Genomic DNA, 17,244 nt, shown 5'->3' with positions numbered 1-17,244 from the left:
TTTGATAAAGCTCAGCTTAAGACAGAATGAGCACTCTCAAAGGGTGCTCACTTGCAAACTTGTTTTTGCTGCTGTAACCAAACACTATAAGCTGAGTAATTTGTAAAGAATGAAGGCCGAGTCAGCTCGAGCTTCTGAAGACTGAGCAACTCATGGTAAGTGAGCCACATTGGTGACTTTCTGACTTGTGGAGACTGTGCAGTGTCCCAAGGACATCACATGGGGAAGACAGTCAATGTGTCAGAGAGGGCGGGCTGGTCTTTACAGCAAAGCCTCTCCCTTGGTGGCCCATCGATGTCTGAGTGAACTAACCTACCCTTCGTCTCCAAATGCCAGCTAGCGTGTCACTCAGAGGGGTAAGTCTTAACATCTGAATCGGTGGGAGTGGGGGTGGAATTAAAACTACTGCACATTCTACGTGGGAAAAGCATGAGTCAGGGTGGGTTCCCCATGGCCCCACGTATGCTTCTAAAGCATATAAACAAGACCTAGAAAAGCAGGTCAATTCCAGCAACTGGGTCCCAGAGCCCAAGCTTCTGAGTAGCACCTATTTATGAAGGGGTTTTCTGAACTGAAGACACTGCTAGAATGCTGGTTGTTATTAGACTAGTGGGGGCTGAGAGGAGAGTGGCTTTGTCTTTTCAGACTAACTGAGGGGATGTAACTGCTGCCTGGTCCTCAGTAAGCTGGAGTTCACTGTGCTACCCTGGGTAATACACTAGGAGAGAGGACATTACACAAGTGGAAGCTATGGGCCTGACCTGGACATCAACAAAATGCAAAGGCAGAAGGAACAAGGGTCTTCAGGTCCGTACCTCTCCACCCTTAGTGAAACATAAGCCACAGGATCTATCCAGATGTCCAGGTGACAGAAAGCATCCTGAGAGGCCAGCCAGTGTTAGGAGATTCATGTCTGGGTAGTTTAAATAAGAACGGTCCCCGTAGACTCATATATTTGAATACTTGGTCTTCAGTTGGTGAAACTGTTTGGGAAGGACTAGGATGTGTGCCCTTTTGGAGCAGGTGTGTCACTGGGGTTGATGCTTTGAGGCTTAAAAGCCCAGGCCATTCCCAGATGGCATTCTCTCTCTCTCTCTCTCTCTCTCTCTCTCTCTCTCTCTCTGCCACATGCTGTGGATGTAAACTCTCAGCGACTGCTCCAGTGCCATGCCTGCCAGCAGCCATACCCCTTGCCACGATGGTCATGGACTCTGACCCTCTGAAACTGTGAGCCACACATAAATGCTTTCTTTTAGAAGTTGCCTTGGTCCTGGTGTCTTATCAGAGCAATAGAAAAGTAACTAAGATGAGTTTTAAGTCTTTCTGCCGAGAGAGGCAGAGACATTTAAAATCACTTCATTAGGGAGAAGGATGGAAAAGCACACACTAACATGCAAAGTTTTTTATTATTTGAGTCAGAAAATGTTCTAATCAGTATTGTGCCCATGGTAGCCAGTGTCTTCCCTGACTGCAGTGTTATGATTCATCAGTCCTTGCCTGAACTCCAGACCTACATAATCAACTACCTATCTGACATGCTCAGTTCTCTGGGGTCTGTATTAACGTTGCTTTGTCAAGAGGACTTTTATGGTCCCCCTGAAAGGTAATATGTTATGTTTTCCATCCCCACATTTTTGCTGCTTTTCACATACTCTCTCTAACACTTGTATGTCTCCCTTTGGAACATTGTAGGCTCTCCTCTGATGAGTTTTATGAATTGTTTGTGGTGTATGTGTGTGCGCGCGCGCATGTGACCCTTTTATTCGCTATTGTTAAAAACAAGTGCTTTTGTATCCACTGTATTCATGTGTATAAATATCTGGTAAGTGAATGAATGAGTACCATAAAAAATGAGAGACCTGGACCCAGCATGACAGGCAGTCGCCACCAAGCCAGAGGACTTGCACTGGGTCCCTGGAACCCACACAGTGGAGAGAGCTGACTCTTGCAGGATGTCCCCTGACCTCCACATGGGTGCCAGCACACATATAATAAATAGAAACAAAACTGGGAAGACTCGGCTAATTCCATGACAGGCTTCAAATCGGCAGTTCAGGAGAAGAGGCTTAAATCTCTGTTTCCAAGAACTGGGCAAGTCCAGGCAAGTCCAGGCCTCAGAAGTTGCTCTAAAGGTCCCTCCAGGCATACCCGAGTTAAGCTGAAAATCTGGGAGCAGTTGCCATAAAGGTGAAGTTTTGGTTCAAGCTCCGACAGTGTTTATTGCCTGTCTAGAACTTGATTTCTAACAAACCGAAAGGGTGCCACCTAGTGACTGCCAAGGTTACTGGTAGAACTTCAAATTGTAAAACCAGAAAACAAAAACCCCAGAGAGGTGCCATATCCTGTAACGCCACACGGCGGCGCTGTTGTCCACTGCTGTGGCTATCATGGTCTTGCTGTGCCAGGTCCGTTATGAAACAGCTGTGGCCACCCTAAAATGCGTACAGAGACAAGTGTGAGACTTGCTGATTCATCAGATTGTATTGGTTTGTTAAATAGCAAATAAAAAAAATCTTTAAAGTAATGTTGCAACCCTAAATCTCATAACCAAACAGTAAGTTGATGTTTAAAACTTGCCCTACACCCTACAAAACATCATGATTTAGAATCAAGGTAGGAAAAGCTGAAAACTCCAAGGAAGTTCTGTCAGTATCAAGTGATCAATGATACATCATGTTAAATTAGCCCACACATCTCTGCACACAACCAAGCGCGTTTGTTCCCTCTATGAGGCATGAGGTTTAGGTAAAGGGCTGGAATGGAGAGATGGCTCAGCGGTTAAGAGCACTGAGTGCTCTTCCAGAGGTCGTGAGTTCAAATCCCAGCAACCACATGGTGGCTCACAACCATCTGTAATAGGATCCGGTGCCCTCTTCTGGTGTGTCTGAAGACAGCTACAGGCTACTCAATTACATACATGTAATAAATGAATAAAATTTTAAAAGAAAAGTTCCAGGGCCATTTGTTCTCCTGTGAGACTGACTGATCAGTTAAAAAAAAACAAATAAAAAGATTGTGAAGACGTACATGACACCCAGTGAGCCTGCAGTCAGTAGTGGCTTTTGCCCACGATTTTATATTACTGCCATAGTGTTATTTATTGCTGATTTAATATTATTAGTGTCATTCTTAACTGGGCTGTTTTTCTTTCTCCACCTCTTCTCGAGCTGACAATGCTTTCTTTCAGTATATACAGACAACACTAAAAGTGATTTTGTGGCGCTTTATTCTACGTATACAAGTGTTACATGGTTATTTTAGCTATATGGAAAATTTGTAAAATTTTAAAAGTTAATTCAGAAATCTAAGGTTTTGTTACTACACATGTGGTCTTACACAGTATTTCTTCACTAGTCTTTAGTGATCATATTGTGCACATTGCCATGTCTTTTAAGTGGTTTATAATAATTAATAATATATTATTCCTTTTGGTGATAGTCTCTCTTTTCAAAGAGGGAAGGAAGGAAGGAAGGAAGGAAGGAAGGAAGGAAGGAAGGAAGGCAAGCAAACATTTATTTATTTGGGTTTCTATGTGCAACCCTTCCTGTCCTAGAACTTCTATGTAGACCTGGCTGGCCTTAAGCTCAGAGATCCAGCTGCCTCTGCCTTGTGAGTGAAGAGGTTAAAGGCGTGTGCCACTATGCCCAACATCTTTAAATTTTATTAGTGTTTAAGATTATGTAAGGGATATGATATATACAAGAGTGCAGTGCCTGCCATGTCCAGAAGAGGGCGTAAGAGCCGGAGTTACAGGCAGTCGCGAGTCTATGAGTCTTCCGGTGTAGGTTCTGGGACCCCGACTGGTTTTCTTTAACAGCAGATTAGCAGCCGCCTTAACCTCTGAGCTCCCTCGTCAGCCCCCATCTCTTTTAAATATTCAATTGACAAAAACGTCTATACTTAGGATGAGCAACATACGCTGCGCTTTGTAGAATTTGAGGACGGGGTAAATCGGATTAGCACATGTGTATTCTGCCACACACACACTTGCCACTGGTGAGAACATAACACAGTCAGCCATTTCAAGTATACAGTGTATTGTTATTAAGTAATATTCACCCGGCTTTATAGTAGATTGCCCGCTCTTTTGTGACAGAAACCGGACGTGCTCTGACCAGCCTCTCCCTGACTCTCCATGCTGTTTCACGAACGGAACTGAGTCCACATGGAATGAGATCATGGAGGTCTGTGTGTTTCAGAGTCCAACTTGCTTTTCTACTTAGAAAAGCTGCACATTTCAACGTAGAAACTACTAAATAAGGCAGGCCGAGGAAAACGGTCGCTTCCAACCCCCTTCTCTAGATGTCATTCGCAATCAGAAGGCAGCTGCAGTTCACTATCATTTTTTTTTTAAATTTTGTGATTATTTCTCCAGGCATTACATCTTCATTCTGATTAATTATGGGGTGTCTTCTGCACTGGGTCCTCCCTCCATTGGATTGAATCTATTTAACTGAAGGGCCTACATGAAGTTCTACCAAACCAAGTATTTCATTTCATAGAGAGCTATCCCAGGGGCTGGCTCCGTCATGAATCTGGACAGAGCATGCATTCGGTTTGATGACCACTCCCTGATAAAGGCTCTGATCGTTGGTAAGAAGGGGTTCTGGGCGGGAGAAGCGGCAAGTGAGCCCACTCTTGCAATCAGTTCCCTTTCTTTTCTTTTTTTTCTTTAAAGATTTATTTATTTTATGTATGCCCCTACACTGTTGCTGTCTTCAGACACAACAGAAGAGGGCATCAGATCCCATTACAGAGGGTTGTGAACCAGCACATGGATCCTGGGAATTGAACTCAGGATCTCTGGAAGAACAGTCAGTGCTTTTAACCACTTAGCCAATCTTTCCCTTTCCTAGACAAAGGTTTTTGGGGAAGAGAAAGGAGAAGAAAAGAAGGGAGATTTGTTACCAGTTGGAGATTCAAAGAGCATTAATTCTCAGCAGACAAAACAGAACACACTATCAACCTCAATGAGATCTCTGAGCACTGTCCCGAGACCCCTGCTTTGTCTACAGGAGCTGTTCTCAACCCTTTAGAGGGTCAGCCCTTTCACAGGAGTCACCTAAGACCATAGGAAAACACAAATACTTACATTATGATTCACAACGGTAGCAAAATTGCAGTTAAAAGTAGCAACAAAAACAATTAATTTTATGGTTGGGGTCAGCACAGCATGAGGAACTATTAAGGTTGCAGCATTAGGAAGGTTGAAAGCCGCTAATACAGAAATCCTATTTTATACACCTGCCAGTGAACAAAAGTGGGGGAGGTGCCTCACAGGACTCATTCCTGTTCAGCCAAGAGTCTGAGCCTGGGCCTGCATGACCCCAAACTTCTGTCCCATAACCCTGCTGTACTCTCTCTCAAAACATGTGCTTTAAGTCACACTCAGGACAAGTCATTTCTGAATTCAGAGCTAGGAACTCCTTCCCTCACGTGAGGGCACAGGGGGAGTGTTGTGGGCTGTGTAATGGATGGTCAATGTCGGCTTGAGGGATTTAAGCATCAAGATGCTCATTCAAAAACATTCTCCCAGCTGGGCGTGGTGGCACACGCCTTTAATCCCAGCACTTGGGAGGCAGAGGCAGGTGGATTTCTGAGTTCGAGGCCAGCCTGGTCTACAGAGTGAGTTCCAGGACAGCCAGGACTGCACAGAGAAACCTGGTCTCGGAAAAAACAACCAACCAAACAAACAAACAAACAAATAAATAAACAAAAAAAACGTTCTCCCAGCACACAGTGCTGGTGGGAATGTAAATTGGCCCAGCCCCCTATGGTAATCAGCATGGAAGCTTCTCACAGAACGGAGAGCAGAGCTGCTAATGCAAGCAGCTTGTACATCCTGTCTGTTGTAGCATTATTCGTCACAGTCAATTACCAATCAATTGTCATGTCCACCAAAAGGGGGACAGATAAACAAAGTGTGGGATATGCACACAGCAGAGTCCAATTTAACCATACACAGAACCAGGTCATTTTCAGGGCTGGTGAGATGGCTCAGTAGGTAAAGGCATCAGCTATGCAAATTCATGAACTGAGTTCGATTCCTGGAACCTGCATGAAGGTGAACAAAGAGAGCGGACTTCATAAAATTATCCTCTGACTTCCACGTGTGACTGCGAGCACACACACACACACACACACACACAGGACTTGAAGGCAGAAGGACGATTGGGAAAGACAAGAGGGGAGGGAAGAGTAAAGAGAGGGTGGGGTGACAGATATGGTCAAAGGTACATGGTATCCTTGAAAACAGAAGCCAAAGCCCACGAAGCCCATCACTATGTACAATGGGTATTTGCCAATTAAAGTAAGATGTCCCCAAAAAGACCTAGGGGGAAGGTGACAGTCACTTAGTAAACTGAATTTTAGGATCAATGGTGATAATTAGGTGCTGGATTCTGCACTAAGTATAAACCATACATCCTGTCCCTTAGTCTAGGAGGCCGGAGAAATCGTATTATTCTTTTCACAGGAGGGATCTAGGATACAGGGATTTAACTTGCCAATAAGCATCAATTAGAATTCGAATGCAATCCCTTGTTCCCTTATTGGCCTTCCTCTAACCTCCCCCCTCTTCTTTATCTCTTTCTTTATTCCTGCCTCCCTTATTTTTCAACTCTAGTTTAATTCTCATTTTTTGAGAGCGACCCTAGTTTCCAGTCAAGACCTACTACGTTCTAAGGTGCTGCTAAAGGGTGGAATCTGAGAAAAAGAAATACGGTCGCTGACGCTAAACAGCATGCTTTGAGAGGCTTGTCTTGTTTAACTCTATAACACCCACGGAAGGCATGTTCTGCTACCATACAATTGAGGAACCAGCACCAAAAACTTGTCTTGCTGTTTTCTTCAGTGAGGTAGCCAGGGAAAGGTGCTCGGACTTCTGTAAGTAGTCCTCATGTTCCTGTAAGCAACTCTAAGGAGACTGAATAGGTCACATACACACACACAAACACACATACCACACACAAACAAACACACACCACACATCATACACCCATACCACACACATGCACACATGCACACACACACACACACACAAAGATGAATATAGAAGCGAGACTAGTTGGGAATGGGGAGGGAACAAGAGAGGGTAATGGAGATTGATGATAAAAATATATACAAGTATGAAAGTGTCATAAGGAAACATATAAATATTTAATGGAACAAAATATAATTACTTAGTGAACATATATAATTAATGTATAATTAACAACAAGTAATAAAATCTTGTCTCGTACAGAGGTAGATTGTTTTTCGGGATACAGTCAGGATCTGATCTAAGTTTAATGCTATCACTGATGGACACCTGTCTTTTCCTGCTTGATGCTCTTCTTTCCAGTGTGGTAGAGAAAATGTTGCTTTTCTGGCTAACATTCCTCAACTCCCAGCTGAGGAACGCAAGGGTGGCAAACTCTCAGTTATTTTACCCCAAAGCCCTGCTCATAGCCTCCTAATGATTCAGCAAGGATGGCCAGACAGGGAGGTCTCAGCCTGTCTGCTCTACAGTGCTGGGGTTACAGGCACCCACAGCCACGGCTAGCTTCTTACACAGGTGCTAGGGATTTGAACTCAGGTACTCATGTTTGTGGAGCAGGCACTCCTACCCAGTGAACCATTTCCCTGGCCCTGTGATAACCTTGGTCTGCTAAACAAAACCCAGACTTCCTAGGCTTATAGCCAAGCCAGCCACCAGGTGTGACTGTCCAGAGAGGTGACTAGCTATGTGCCAGGCGTTCTGAGACGCCAGGAAAGCTATAAGGAACAAGTCAGACCGGTTGCTGCCCTTATGGCAAACACCTTTGTTATTAAATCATTTCAAATGATCAATTAAATAATTATTAATGTGAATCAAATAGCTACCAAGCCTTCTGCAACCCAACCTCAGTAGGTTTCCAGCATTCTTTCTTATCCTCTTCCCCCCCCCACCCCCCGTACCTCTCTGGGACCGGTTCTGTTTCTGCTTCTCTACCATGAAGCCCTGCTAGGCAACTGTGGTCTGAAGGATCTTCCCTAGTTTGAGTTCTTAGCACTTATCCATTCAACAAATATTTAGAGAGTGACTTTTTGGAATGTTTGGTGAGTGACTCTTCATGAGGCTCTAAGCACTTGCTGGAGCATTAAATATTTAAATTGAGCAGGGCATTCTTTTTTTTTTTTCTTTTACTCTTAGGGAGCCAGGACTATTCTCATCTGCTCCTCCAGGGAGAAGAGGTGTGTGGAAATGGCCACGCGTGAGTAGGGGAGAAAAATGACAATTCAAAAAGCTGCAATCCATCAATAATTGTACGACTTGAAGACCCAGTTAACATCCTCCTTTCCAGTTTTCATCTTTGTAAAACCATTCTCTGTGCTTGAGTGCTTTGCCTGTGTGCGCGCCATGTGCATTCCTAGTGCCCATAGAGACCAGTCAAGTATGTCATTTCCCCTGAAGTTACAGGAGGTGCCATAGTGGGGGATGGGAACGGAATCTGGGTCCTCTGGAGAAGTCAATGCTCTCAACCACCAAGCCATCTATCTCTACAGCCCCTCCAGGGTGTGTGTGTGTGTGTTATCTACTTTGTAAGACTCCTTTCTCACACACATGAAAATTTTATTAAATAAAATATTTGTTTAAACACTATTTTCCCTTTCCCATCCTCTTGTAGGCAGAGTGGCTTCTATCAAGAGAATCTATCCAGACTCACGCATGTATTTCCCAGTTTACTGACCCTCCCAGGAATTGAACATGTTAGACCCTCCTATAAACTTGACTGCGTTAGGGGATTTACTTCCGGATCTCCGTCCCCAGGACTGTCTGGATGCTCCTTGAACAGTACCATCTCATCCCTTTCCCAAGACCTTAAATGTGCACAGTGTCTCCCTTTACAATGTAGTCACAGCCCCTTGCAAATCACTGGATGTCCAAAACTAAAACACAGGAGGCTTTTCCCTCCACGGTCTTCACTTCAAGGATAAACAGATGGCACCTGCCCAAGGTCATGTAGCTGCCTCGCTATTTTTTCAAATTGCTCCAGTTTGCCTAATATTAAACTTCAAATTAAAATGAAACAAAAATGGTCTGGTGGGGCACATTGGCACACGCCTGTAATCCCAAGACTTGGGCAGTTGAGGCAGCGAGATAATGAGAGGCCAGTATGGCCTACCCAGTAAGATCTTGCTTCAAAACCACAAATGAGCAAATAAACAATGAAGTACTGACTCTTGTTACACAAATCACATCAATGCCTGTCTTGGAAATACAGTTTGGTAGTTACCATGGCTGAAATATGGAAGCCATTGCTATGACAGGCTTAAAAACATGTAAAAGAGGTTAAGGTCCTTGGGGGTGGTGGCGGCAGGTAACAAAAAGACATAGCATAGGTCAGCCCTTGCCCAAGAATGGCAGGCAGCACCCGCCTTTACTCCTTTAGTCTTTGGAAACTGGGTATCCAGTCACCAGGGTCCTAGATATAGCCAGTTTCACAAGGCAAGCGCAAACTAGCTGGTTCCGCATGACTTCCCGAGCCTGCGGAAGCCCCACTAGGAGACCTCCCCTTTCGGAATTCTAATAACAATGGCCAGGAACTTCTTCTTACAAAGATGAACACAGTCTTCATTAAGGCCAGCAGAGCAATCGAAAGAGTTCTTCCATCGCTAGCCATAAGGTTCCGGGGTGTGAGTGTGTGCGTAGCGGCGACAGTGGACGTAAGCTGGTCCCCGTGGCCAAATAGGGGAACAGCAGATCCATCTGAACCGGGAATTGGCGCAGCCCGTAGGACCAAACGGCGCGGACAAAAGACAGAGGGCTCCGCAGCCCGCTCGGACTGTCCGAACGCACGCTGGGTCTCACCTTCGGGAGCCACCCAATGAGGTCTCAGCCACCCTCAGGAGACGGACAGCCGCGGCGGGCCAATGGGAGGATGGGTTGGCTGTGGAGGCGGGCCCATCCTGGAGGCCCCGCCCCCGGGTCCGCAGGGCTGGGGCGGAGCCAGGCTCGCGTCAGGTGGTCCCGGGCGTGCGGGAGGCGGGGCGCACGGGGCGGGGAGGGGAGGGAGCGGCCAGCGGGCGGCGGGCACGGGCGGCACGAGCAGGTGGGAGCCGCCGAGGGGCGAGGCCGCCCGCGGGGGCGCCAGGCGGCCGGGACTGCGCCGCGCCCCTGTCCGCGGTGCGCGCTCGCGGTGCGCACCGGGCGTCCTCGACTCTCGCGCGCCCAGCCTGCTCGGGCCCTACCTGCGGCGGCCGTCGGGGGCGCGGAGCCCCCAGCGCTGCCGAGCCGCATGAACAATAGGCGGCGGCGGCTCCCGCGGGCGGCCGCCCCGCACCCTATGGACCAGCCGCTCCATGGAGTCCTCCAGATCGCTTCTCGGCTGCCTGGCGAGTGCCACTGCCGCCCCGCCGGGGGACGATGCCACGGGCGCTGGGGCCGAAGAGGAGGAGGACGAGGAGGAGGCGGCGGCCGAGCTGGGATCTCACGCCGCGCTGCCCTACTGGACGGCTGTGTTCGAGTACGAGGCGGCGGGCGAGGACGAGCTGACCCTGCGGCTGGGCGATGTGGTAGAGGTGCTGTCCAAGGACTCGCAGGTGTCCGGCGATGAGGGCTGGTGGACCGGACAGCTGAACCAGCGGGTGGGCATCTTCCCCAGCAACTACGTGACCCCGCGTAGCGCCTTCTCCAGCCGCTGCCAGCCGGGCGCCGAGGACCCCAGCTGCTACCCGCCCATTCAGCGTAAGAAGGCGGGCACCGGTGCCCGGTGGGGACGGGGGGCTGAGGCCTAAGGATGGGCGAAGAGCAGTCCCGAGTGGGGAGCGACTGGCCCGGGCATGGGTGGGCACTTTGGCTGCAGGGGCTTTAGCTGGTGCTACCCAGAAGCTCCAGAGTCGCAGGCCCTGCCTGGAACACCGGGCTTCTTCACCGTCATCTGACTCGCTCAAGTAGCAACTCTTGAAACCCTAGCAGGAGTCTCCTTACGTCCCAACCCCTTACCCCCCCCCGCCCCCCCCGCCCCTTGTGCCCCTCCAGATCTGGAAGGGTTTTGGAGAGCAGGTGGTTACTGTCACCAGTAACCTTAGTTCCCTAATCAAGGACCCGGCGGACCTTTTCTGTTTCTTGTCTCCGCCTCTTAAAGGTATTTGTCTAGAGAGGAGTGGAGGTGCCTCCCGCCTGCCTGGGCAGGTTCACAAGTCCCGGAAGCGTGTGTGAACTCAGGAGTCAGGTGCCTTTGAAATCTCGTGTTGGTTTCTTGGGTTCTCGTACTGTATTTCAAAGTTGTACCCTGAGGAATCTTGCCGAATATTATGTTAGGAAAGGTGTGTACAAGGGGAGGGGGCAAAGTTATGAGTGGAGAAATAATTAGAGGGAGAAAGTATGTCTGTCCCTCGTGGGAGTTCAGGATCAGCAGGTACAGTGGCTAAGTCCTTGTCCCATACAGCCATACTGTTCACACAACACATTTTTTTTTTCCACCCTAGATCCTTGCCTATATTTGGCATTGGCCAAATCTCAGGGGCCAGGACCAGGGTTCCCTCCCAGGGCCTTTCTCCCTGTGTCCTGGTTTTCACCAATTTCCCAGGAACCGTTCCATGTTCCTAGCAAAACCCACCCACTCTCTCTCTCTCTCTCTCTCTCTCTCTCTCTCTTTCTTTCTTTCTTCCTTTCTTTCTCTTTCTTTCTTTCGAGTTAAATTGCCATTGTAATTTCTTAATCACTTGTATATTCTTGATTGGTTTAGAAGATGGCAGTCTCTCTAAGTGCAGTTTATAGCGTTTAAGAATTTCCATAATTCCAGTTAGAAGGCATTCTTACATATATGGTAGCAGTTTGTTCCTTGTCTTATGTACTTGATTTAAAAAAGAGAAGCCATTACAAAGGGCTAACTTTGAGTGTTTAGTTTTAAATTTTCATCTATGATAGTTATCTGTTACTTATTTTTACATGAACAATTATTTTAATGAATAATTACATTACTTTAAGATGATTTTGAAATAGAATGGCAGCTTCTTGTTTTCTTCTTTTCCCTTTGGCCTTTTGACTGTCAAGCGATTCAGGTCTTTAGTTTTCCTTAGACATATCCCCTTTCATTCAGTTTCTTGTTTATACATTTTGATGTTTATAATGCCCAAAAATGGCAGGCAAGTTGTTTTAGATTGCTTTTGAGTGCTACAGATTTTTGGCAATGCTGGTAAGACAGAGACCAATGAAGGGGCCCAACATGGTGTTTGGAATTAGTGCTGGAGATGAGCTTGACCATATGTTGAAAGACATGAATAATCTGATATATTAGGAAACACAGTGTGTTGGTTTGTTTAGTTTTGGTTTTCTGAGACAGAGTTTCTCTGCCTAGTACTGGCTGTCCTGGAACTCGCTCTGTAGACCATGCTGGCCTCAAACTCAGAGATGTACCTCCTTCTCTGCCTTCTGAGCGCTGGGATTAAAGGCGTGCACCACTACCTGGCTACAGCATCCTCCAGCTGAGAGTGGGTGGAGTTCAGTGATGCTGTTTTAGGGACAGCTAACATGAGAATGTACAAGTTACGTGACGTTCATGAACAACAGCCTGTGTGGTTTCCTCAGCGTCTTGTGCTCCTGGCTGTCACAGCAGTCAGGAGCCAACATGACTTAGGTTAAAAGAACCTTTCCACGGAGTGCCAGACATGTCAACAGTGTGCTTCATTCAGAGATGAATCCCTGTAATGTGGCCAGGACTTACCTGTCATATGTCAGTGCATAGGGTGGATTCCTGAATCTGGATCCCAGATGGGAGGACCTTGTGCTTGTGGAAGGAATTCACTTGAGGAGCTTGGCGTGGAAAGCTCTGGTGAGGGTTCTACCTTCAGCTTACTTGTGACTGGCCTGCTTGAGAGCTCATGAAGCTCCAGTCCAAAGCTCTTTCCTCAGTAGTTGCTGAGTGGTGGCTACTAAGTATCAAGGATGGAAGGAGTAAAGGGAGGCTAGGAGTGAGGCTAGTCAAGGAACCATAACATCACAGTGGTGCTTTGAGAAGGCAGGAGTGTCTCACCTGCTTGCTCTTCCCACCAGTTGAGTTTGTGTCACTCAGAAAACAAAGATGATTGACAAGCTTGTCCCCCGGGATCAGGAGTAGAAAAGCCTGATGACAGGAACACGTCCCCAGAGCTGCCCTTTTGAACTTCCCCTCTGGGGCTTACAGCCTGTGGTAGGTTCAGAACTGTGAATGGAATACCTAAGTCTAGTCAAGCAGGGAGAGTCAGGCTTGGTTTTATGGTATTGTTTTCACGTGAAACTTTTGCTTCAAGCTTTATTCAGAATAGAAGGGGAAATTAATCTTTGGTCAAAGAAAAAAATATTCTCATGATACCTAAGCTATTTTACATTCTACTTTTAACCCCCACCTGGTGTAGGTACCAGGGGTTGGCTGTCCATGGATGACAAATCTATATAACCTGGGTGCCCTCTCATCTCTCAAACTTTGTAATACAAGGTGAAAAATATAAAGTCCTAGTTAGTCACCCATGGAGATACATAACTCTTAACATGTTTCATCTACTCTAGTGTTAGTCTATTTGCAACACAGAATTAAGGCCACTTAATTTACATTTGTTTTTCCTGAATTCCCTACAAATGTAAGGATGTATTTTTAGATATGTCTAAGGCTTGTGTGTTTATGTGTTTGTGCATATATATATGTATATATATATATATATGAATGGTGTGTGTACATGTGTTTGTGCATATTCATATATATATATGAATGGTATGTTCATATATTATGCTTTTATATATATATTATATGGTATGTGTACATATGTTTGTTCATATTCATATATATGAATGGTATATGTACATGTGTTTGTGCTTTTTCATATATATGAATGGTGTGTGTGTACATGTGCTTGTAATATCCATATATAGATGAATGGTATGTGTGTATGTGTTGTACTTATTCACATATATATGCATGGTGTGTGTATGTGTGTGTACATTGTCTGTACAGATGCATGCGTGCATGGAGGATGCTGGGTGTCCTCTAATGATCTCTGCCCTGTCACCTTGTGAAGGTCTCGCACTGAATCTGGAGATTTTCAGCAAGGCCCCAGTGATCCTCCCATCTCTGTTCCCTACCCTAGCACTGAGGTTACAGGTCTTTTGGCCATGTCAGACTTTTCCTGTGGGTGCTGGGGCTCTAAAATCAGGTCCTCAGGCATGCACAGCAAGCTCTCTTACCCCTGAACCATCTCCCTAGACTAGGTACTTTATTAATCTACTTTACTTTTTGAAACAGGAACTCAGTGCATCCCAAGCTGCCGTTGAACTTGTAATGCTCCTGCATCTAGCTCCTGAGTGCTGGGCTTACAGCTGAGTATCACACGCCTGGGTCTTTATATAACACTTTGAAATGAACAAAGTAAATCATTGCCGTGCCCCCAAGTCCTCAGGATGGTCCTGGCATATAACTCTATGCCCCAAGCATACAGTCTGCAGGAAATAATGTCTTCACTCCAACATGATATTCCTGGAAATAGCCTACCACAGAAACATTTTCAGAAAATGTGCTGCATGCAAGTTGACCTGATTCTTGCTTAAAACCAGGTCTTTTTTGGAGCAGAGAAGGACAGGAGAGCTGCATGCTTTCTGCTTTGCGGCTGAAGGTCTAGTCCCTGTAAGTCCATCCAAAGGACTTCTTAGCAGGGAAAGAAAAAGAAAGTTGTTGCTCCCCCTTCCAGGTTGTTCTGTCTATGGTAAAGCTGTTTTGCCGGCCGGCTTAGTTATGTTTCTTAACTTAGCAGGAAAAAGCTGAGATCATAGCTTCTACACTGAAAGTCACCACTTTCCCTTCTGCTCCAAGCCTTTGTCTCTGGACAGCTGCTGCTGAAGGAGCTGTCCTTTTCAGCACCGAGACCAGAGTCCTTGCAGAGCCTTCTATAACCTCAGGCAGTTAGGTAAACATTGGAACCCTACTGTGTGTTGACCACTATGCTTCAGAGCTGAGAAACAGAAAGTGAGTATAAGAAATATTATAGTTAAATAATTCAAAGACTTAGTCAAAGAAATAGAGTGACCAAAACAATTAATTGAAGAGGCACGGAGCTTTTCATTTGTGTAAGGGCTGGTAGAAAACAGTAAAAAGAACATTCCTTGCCTCCAAAGACCAAGTAGACCTGTATTTTTCAAAGGGGTTTCTAATTCCTCTTTACTGTGGGCATGTTTCCTCATTCATGTGGATGACATCAGGCAAAAGTTAGTAATTAGTCAGGATTCATTTTTAGGACTCAGAAACATTGAAGCTATTTTAAGTAAGAAATGGATTCAGCACAGGAAATTGGGTGCTTACAGACTTGTTGGCTTGGAGAAGAGGCTCTTATGAGGAGCGTTCTGGGCAATGCAGAGCTGAGCCACCAAGAAGTTGGCATTGTTCTCACAGAGGAGGCCCAGCTTTTGGAGCCGCTGTTGAAGATGGCAGCTTCAGGAACATCCTGTTTTGTCTGCAGGCTGGAGAATAGGCTGCACAGCTACAGAGCTGGTGACTGGACAGTGCCATGCCACTGCAGACAGCCATACTTGCCAGGAGAGGCAGCCAGAAAATAGTTTCCATCTCTATTTTGCAAATCTGTGTGTCCTTTTGCCATAAGGGATCCTGGGATTTGTGGTTTCGTAGTTCTCAAGCCTCTCTGGTACTAAAAGGTGAGGTGCTAGAAGGGTGGGTGCTATTGGGGTGGGTGCTGATTGCTGTCCTACAGCTTCTCCCAGGTCCTTGGCTTTTTAGGAGGCTCCTCCCCCTCCAAGAGACAATAACACCCCCCCAGGCCATCTTTATTTCATGATATCAGGGACTAGAGCCAGGACTTTGCAAATACTAAGCGCGTACCTTTCCTGCTGCCCTTTGAGCTGCACTGCATCCTCCAGGGCTTACATAGCCTTATGGGACTTTGGGAGTCAAGATGGACTCTGCTTCTTGTGTACATGAAGACAGTTCACCTGAATTTTCCTGAGCGTTTCTTTGGTACAGATCGACAGTCCCGTTGTGAAATACAAACAAAGGCCAGTCCTGGAGAAGATTGGAAGTGCTGTAATCAAGCAAGAACAAAAATGTGACTCCCATCAGGGGCTAAATGAAGAGCAGGGTGTGATGGGGCTGGCCCAGAAGGAAGAACAGCCATCCAGTTTGTTCTTGCCAAAATCTAGAAATACATCTTTGTTTTCTTAGGTTTGCTTGCCTGCTTGCCTGCCTGTCTGCCTGCCTGCCTTCCTGCCTGCCTGCCTGCCTTCCTTCCTTCCTTCCTTCCTTCCTTCCTTCCTTCCTTCCATTCTTCCTTTCCCTGATAGTGTGACTCTCTCTTCCAGAAGTCCTACCCACTCCTTTTAAACAGATCTAAATTTGTTTATGCCTTACTGAGGTATATTCCTTTTGCTGGTCACCCACTAAATATTAGGCACAGCGAGCACAGTGGTGGCGGCAGACAGAATCTCCGTTCTGTGGTTGTCATGGTGTCACAGGTGATAGGCAGTGAATGAGTGATGGATAGCCTCTGTGAGTCTTGGAGTTAGCTGCTAAGGCGTTTGATGGGAGCTTGCCCTCATTTGGTCTTGAGGTTAGGAGAAGTTTCTGTATGGAATTGGCTTTAAATCTAATCAGTCAAAGGGGAACAGAGAGCAGGGCTTTAGGAGAGACACATGAATCAGCACTGTGCTCTTAACATCCTGTCTAGCCTGAGAGCTAGAATCACTGGTAGCCACTGTCGTCTCTCTGTGAGTGGTTTTTGCAAATGCTGCTGAGAGTATACCAGATACCTCAGGCTCAGATTCTTGCTCTCAGCAGCAGAGTGAAGGCTGAGGTGACTGTCAGGGCACCTGAGGCACTGAGGTACACTGGAGTGAGATGTTCCCCACAAGACTCCTTTCCTCTACTTCTCGGGAACCAGGTCCTGGTAGAACCAAGTTCTGGGAGCCTTTCACATTGACTAAGTAAGTTCTTTCCATGTTAGGTACCTCTGAGGCGGTGCAGGCCTGGATCACTGTAAGGGCCTCCTTAGCGGTTCTTTCTTTTGAGATGGTGTCTCCTTTTAGACCAGGATGCTCTCAAACTTGCTTTGGAACTTAGGTTGACCTTGAACTTATGATTCTCCTGTCTCTGTCTCCTTCCTTTGGGGGGTTGAGTTGCCTTTCACGGGAGTCACATGTCAGATACGCTGCGTATCAGCTAGTTGCATTGCAATTCATAGCAACAGCAAAATTACAGTTATGAAGTAGCAGTGAAAATAGTCTTATGATTGGCGGTTAGTCTGCAT

At 46.4% G+C, this 17,244-nt stretch overlaps 1 protein-coding gene and 1 long non-coding RNA gene across 6 annotated transcripts in view; both read left to right on the top strand.

The window, feature by feature from the left end:
• The first annotated feature begins 107 nt into the window (after positions 1-107).
• On the top strand, positions 108-9,178 carry Gm46366. 2 transcript variants are annotated; one of them, XR_001780649.2, is made up of 3 exons: positions 108-356; positions 8,174-8,234; positions 8,649-9,178. It is a non-coding gene; the product is annotated as a predicted gene, 46366 (long non-coding RNA). The 2 variants fall into 2 exon arrangements; XR_001780648.2 differs by having other exon boundaries at positions 8,174-8,286.
• Positions 9,179-10,027: 849 nt separating this feature from the next.
• Positions 10,028-17,244, top strand: part of Map3k9 (mitogen-activated protein kinase kinase kinase 9) — a 66,221-nt gene continuing 59,004 nt past the window's right edge. For 2 of the 4 annotated variants that reach the window (NM_001174107.1, NM_177395.5), the window contains exon 1: positions 10,028-10,708. In NM_001174107.1, coding sequence (NP_001167578.1) covers positions 10,324-10,708 — 385 coding nt within the window. In that variant the 5' untranslated portion in view covers positions 10,028-10,323. The remainder of the gene's footprint in view (positions 10,709-17,244) is intronic. The other 2 variants (XM_017315122.2, XM_006516036.4) reach the window with 1 other exon arrangement.

The sequence above is a fragment of the Mus musculus genome, chromosome 12 (genome assembly GCF_000001635.26).
Source record: "Mus musculus strain C57BL/6J chromosome 12, GRCm38.p6 C57BL/6J".
NCBI lineage: Eukaryota > Metazoa > Chordata > Mammalia > Rodentia > Muridae > Mus > Mus musculus.
The sequence above is the reverse complement of the archived record's forward strand: the minus strand, read 5'-3'. Positions and strand labels throughout refer to the sequence as shown.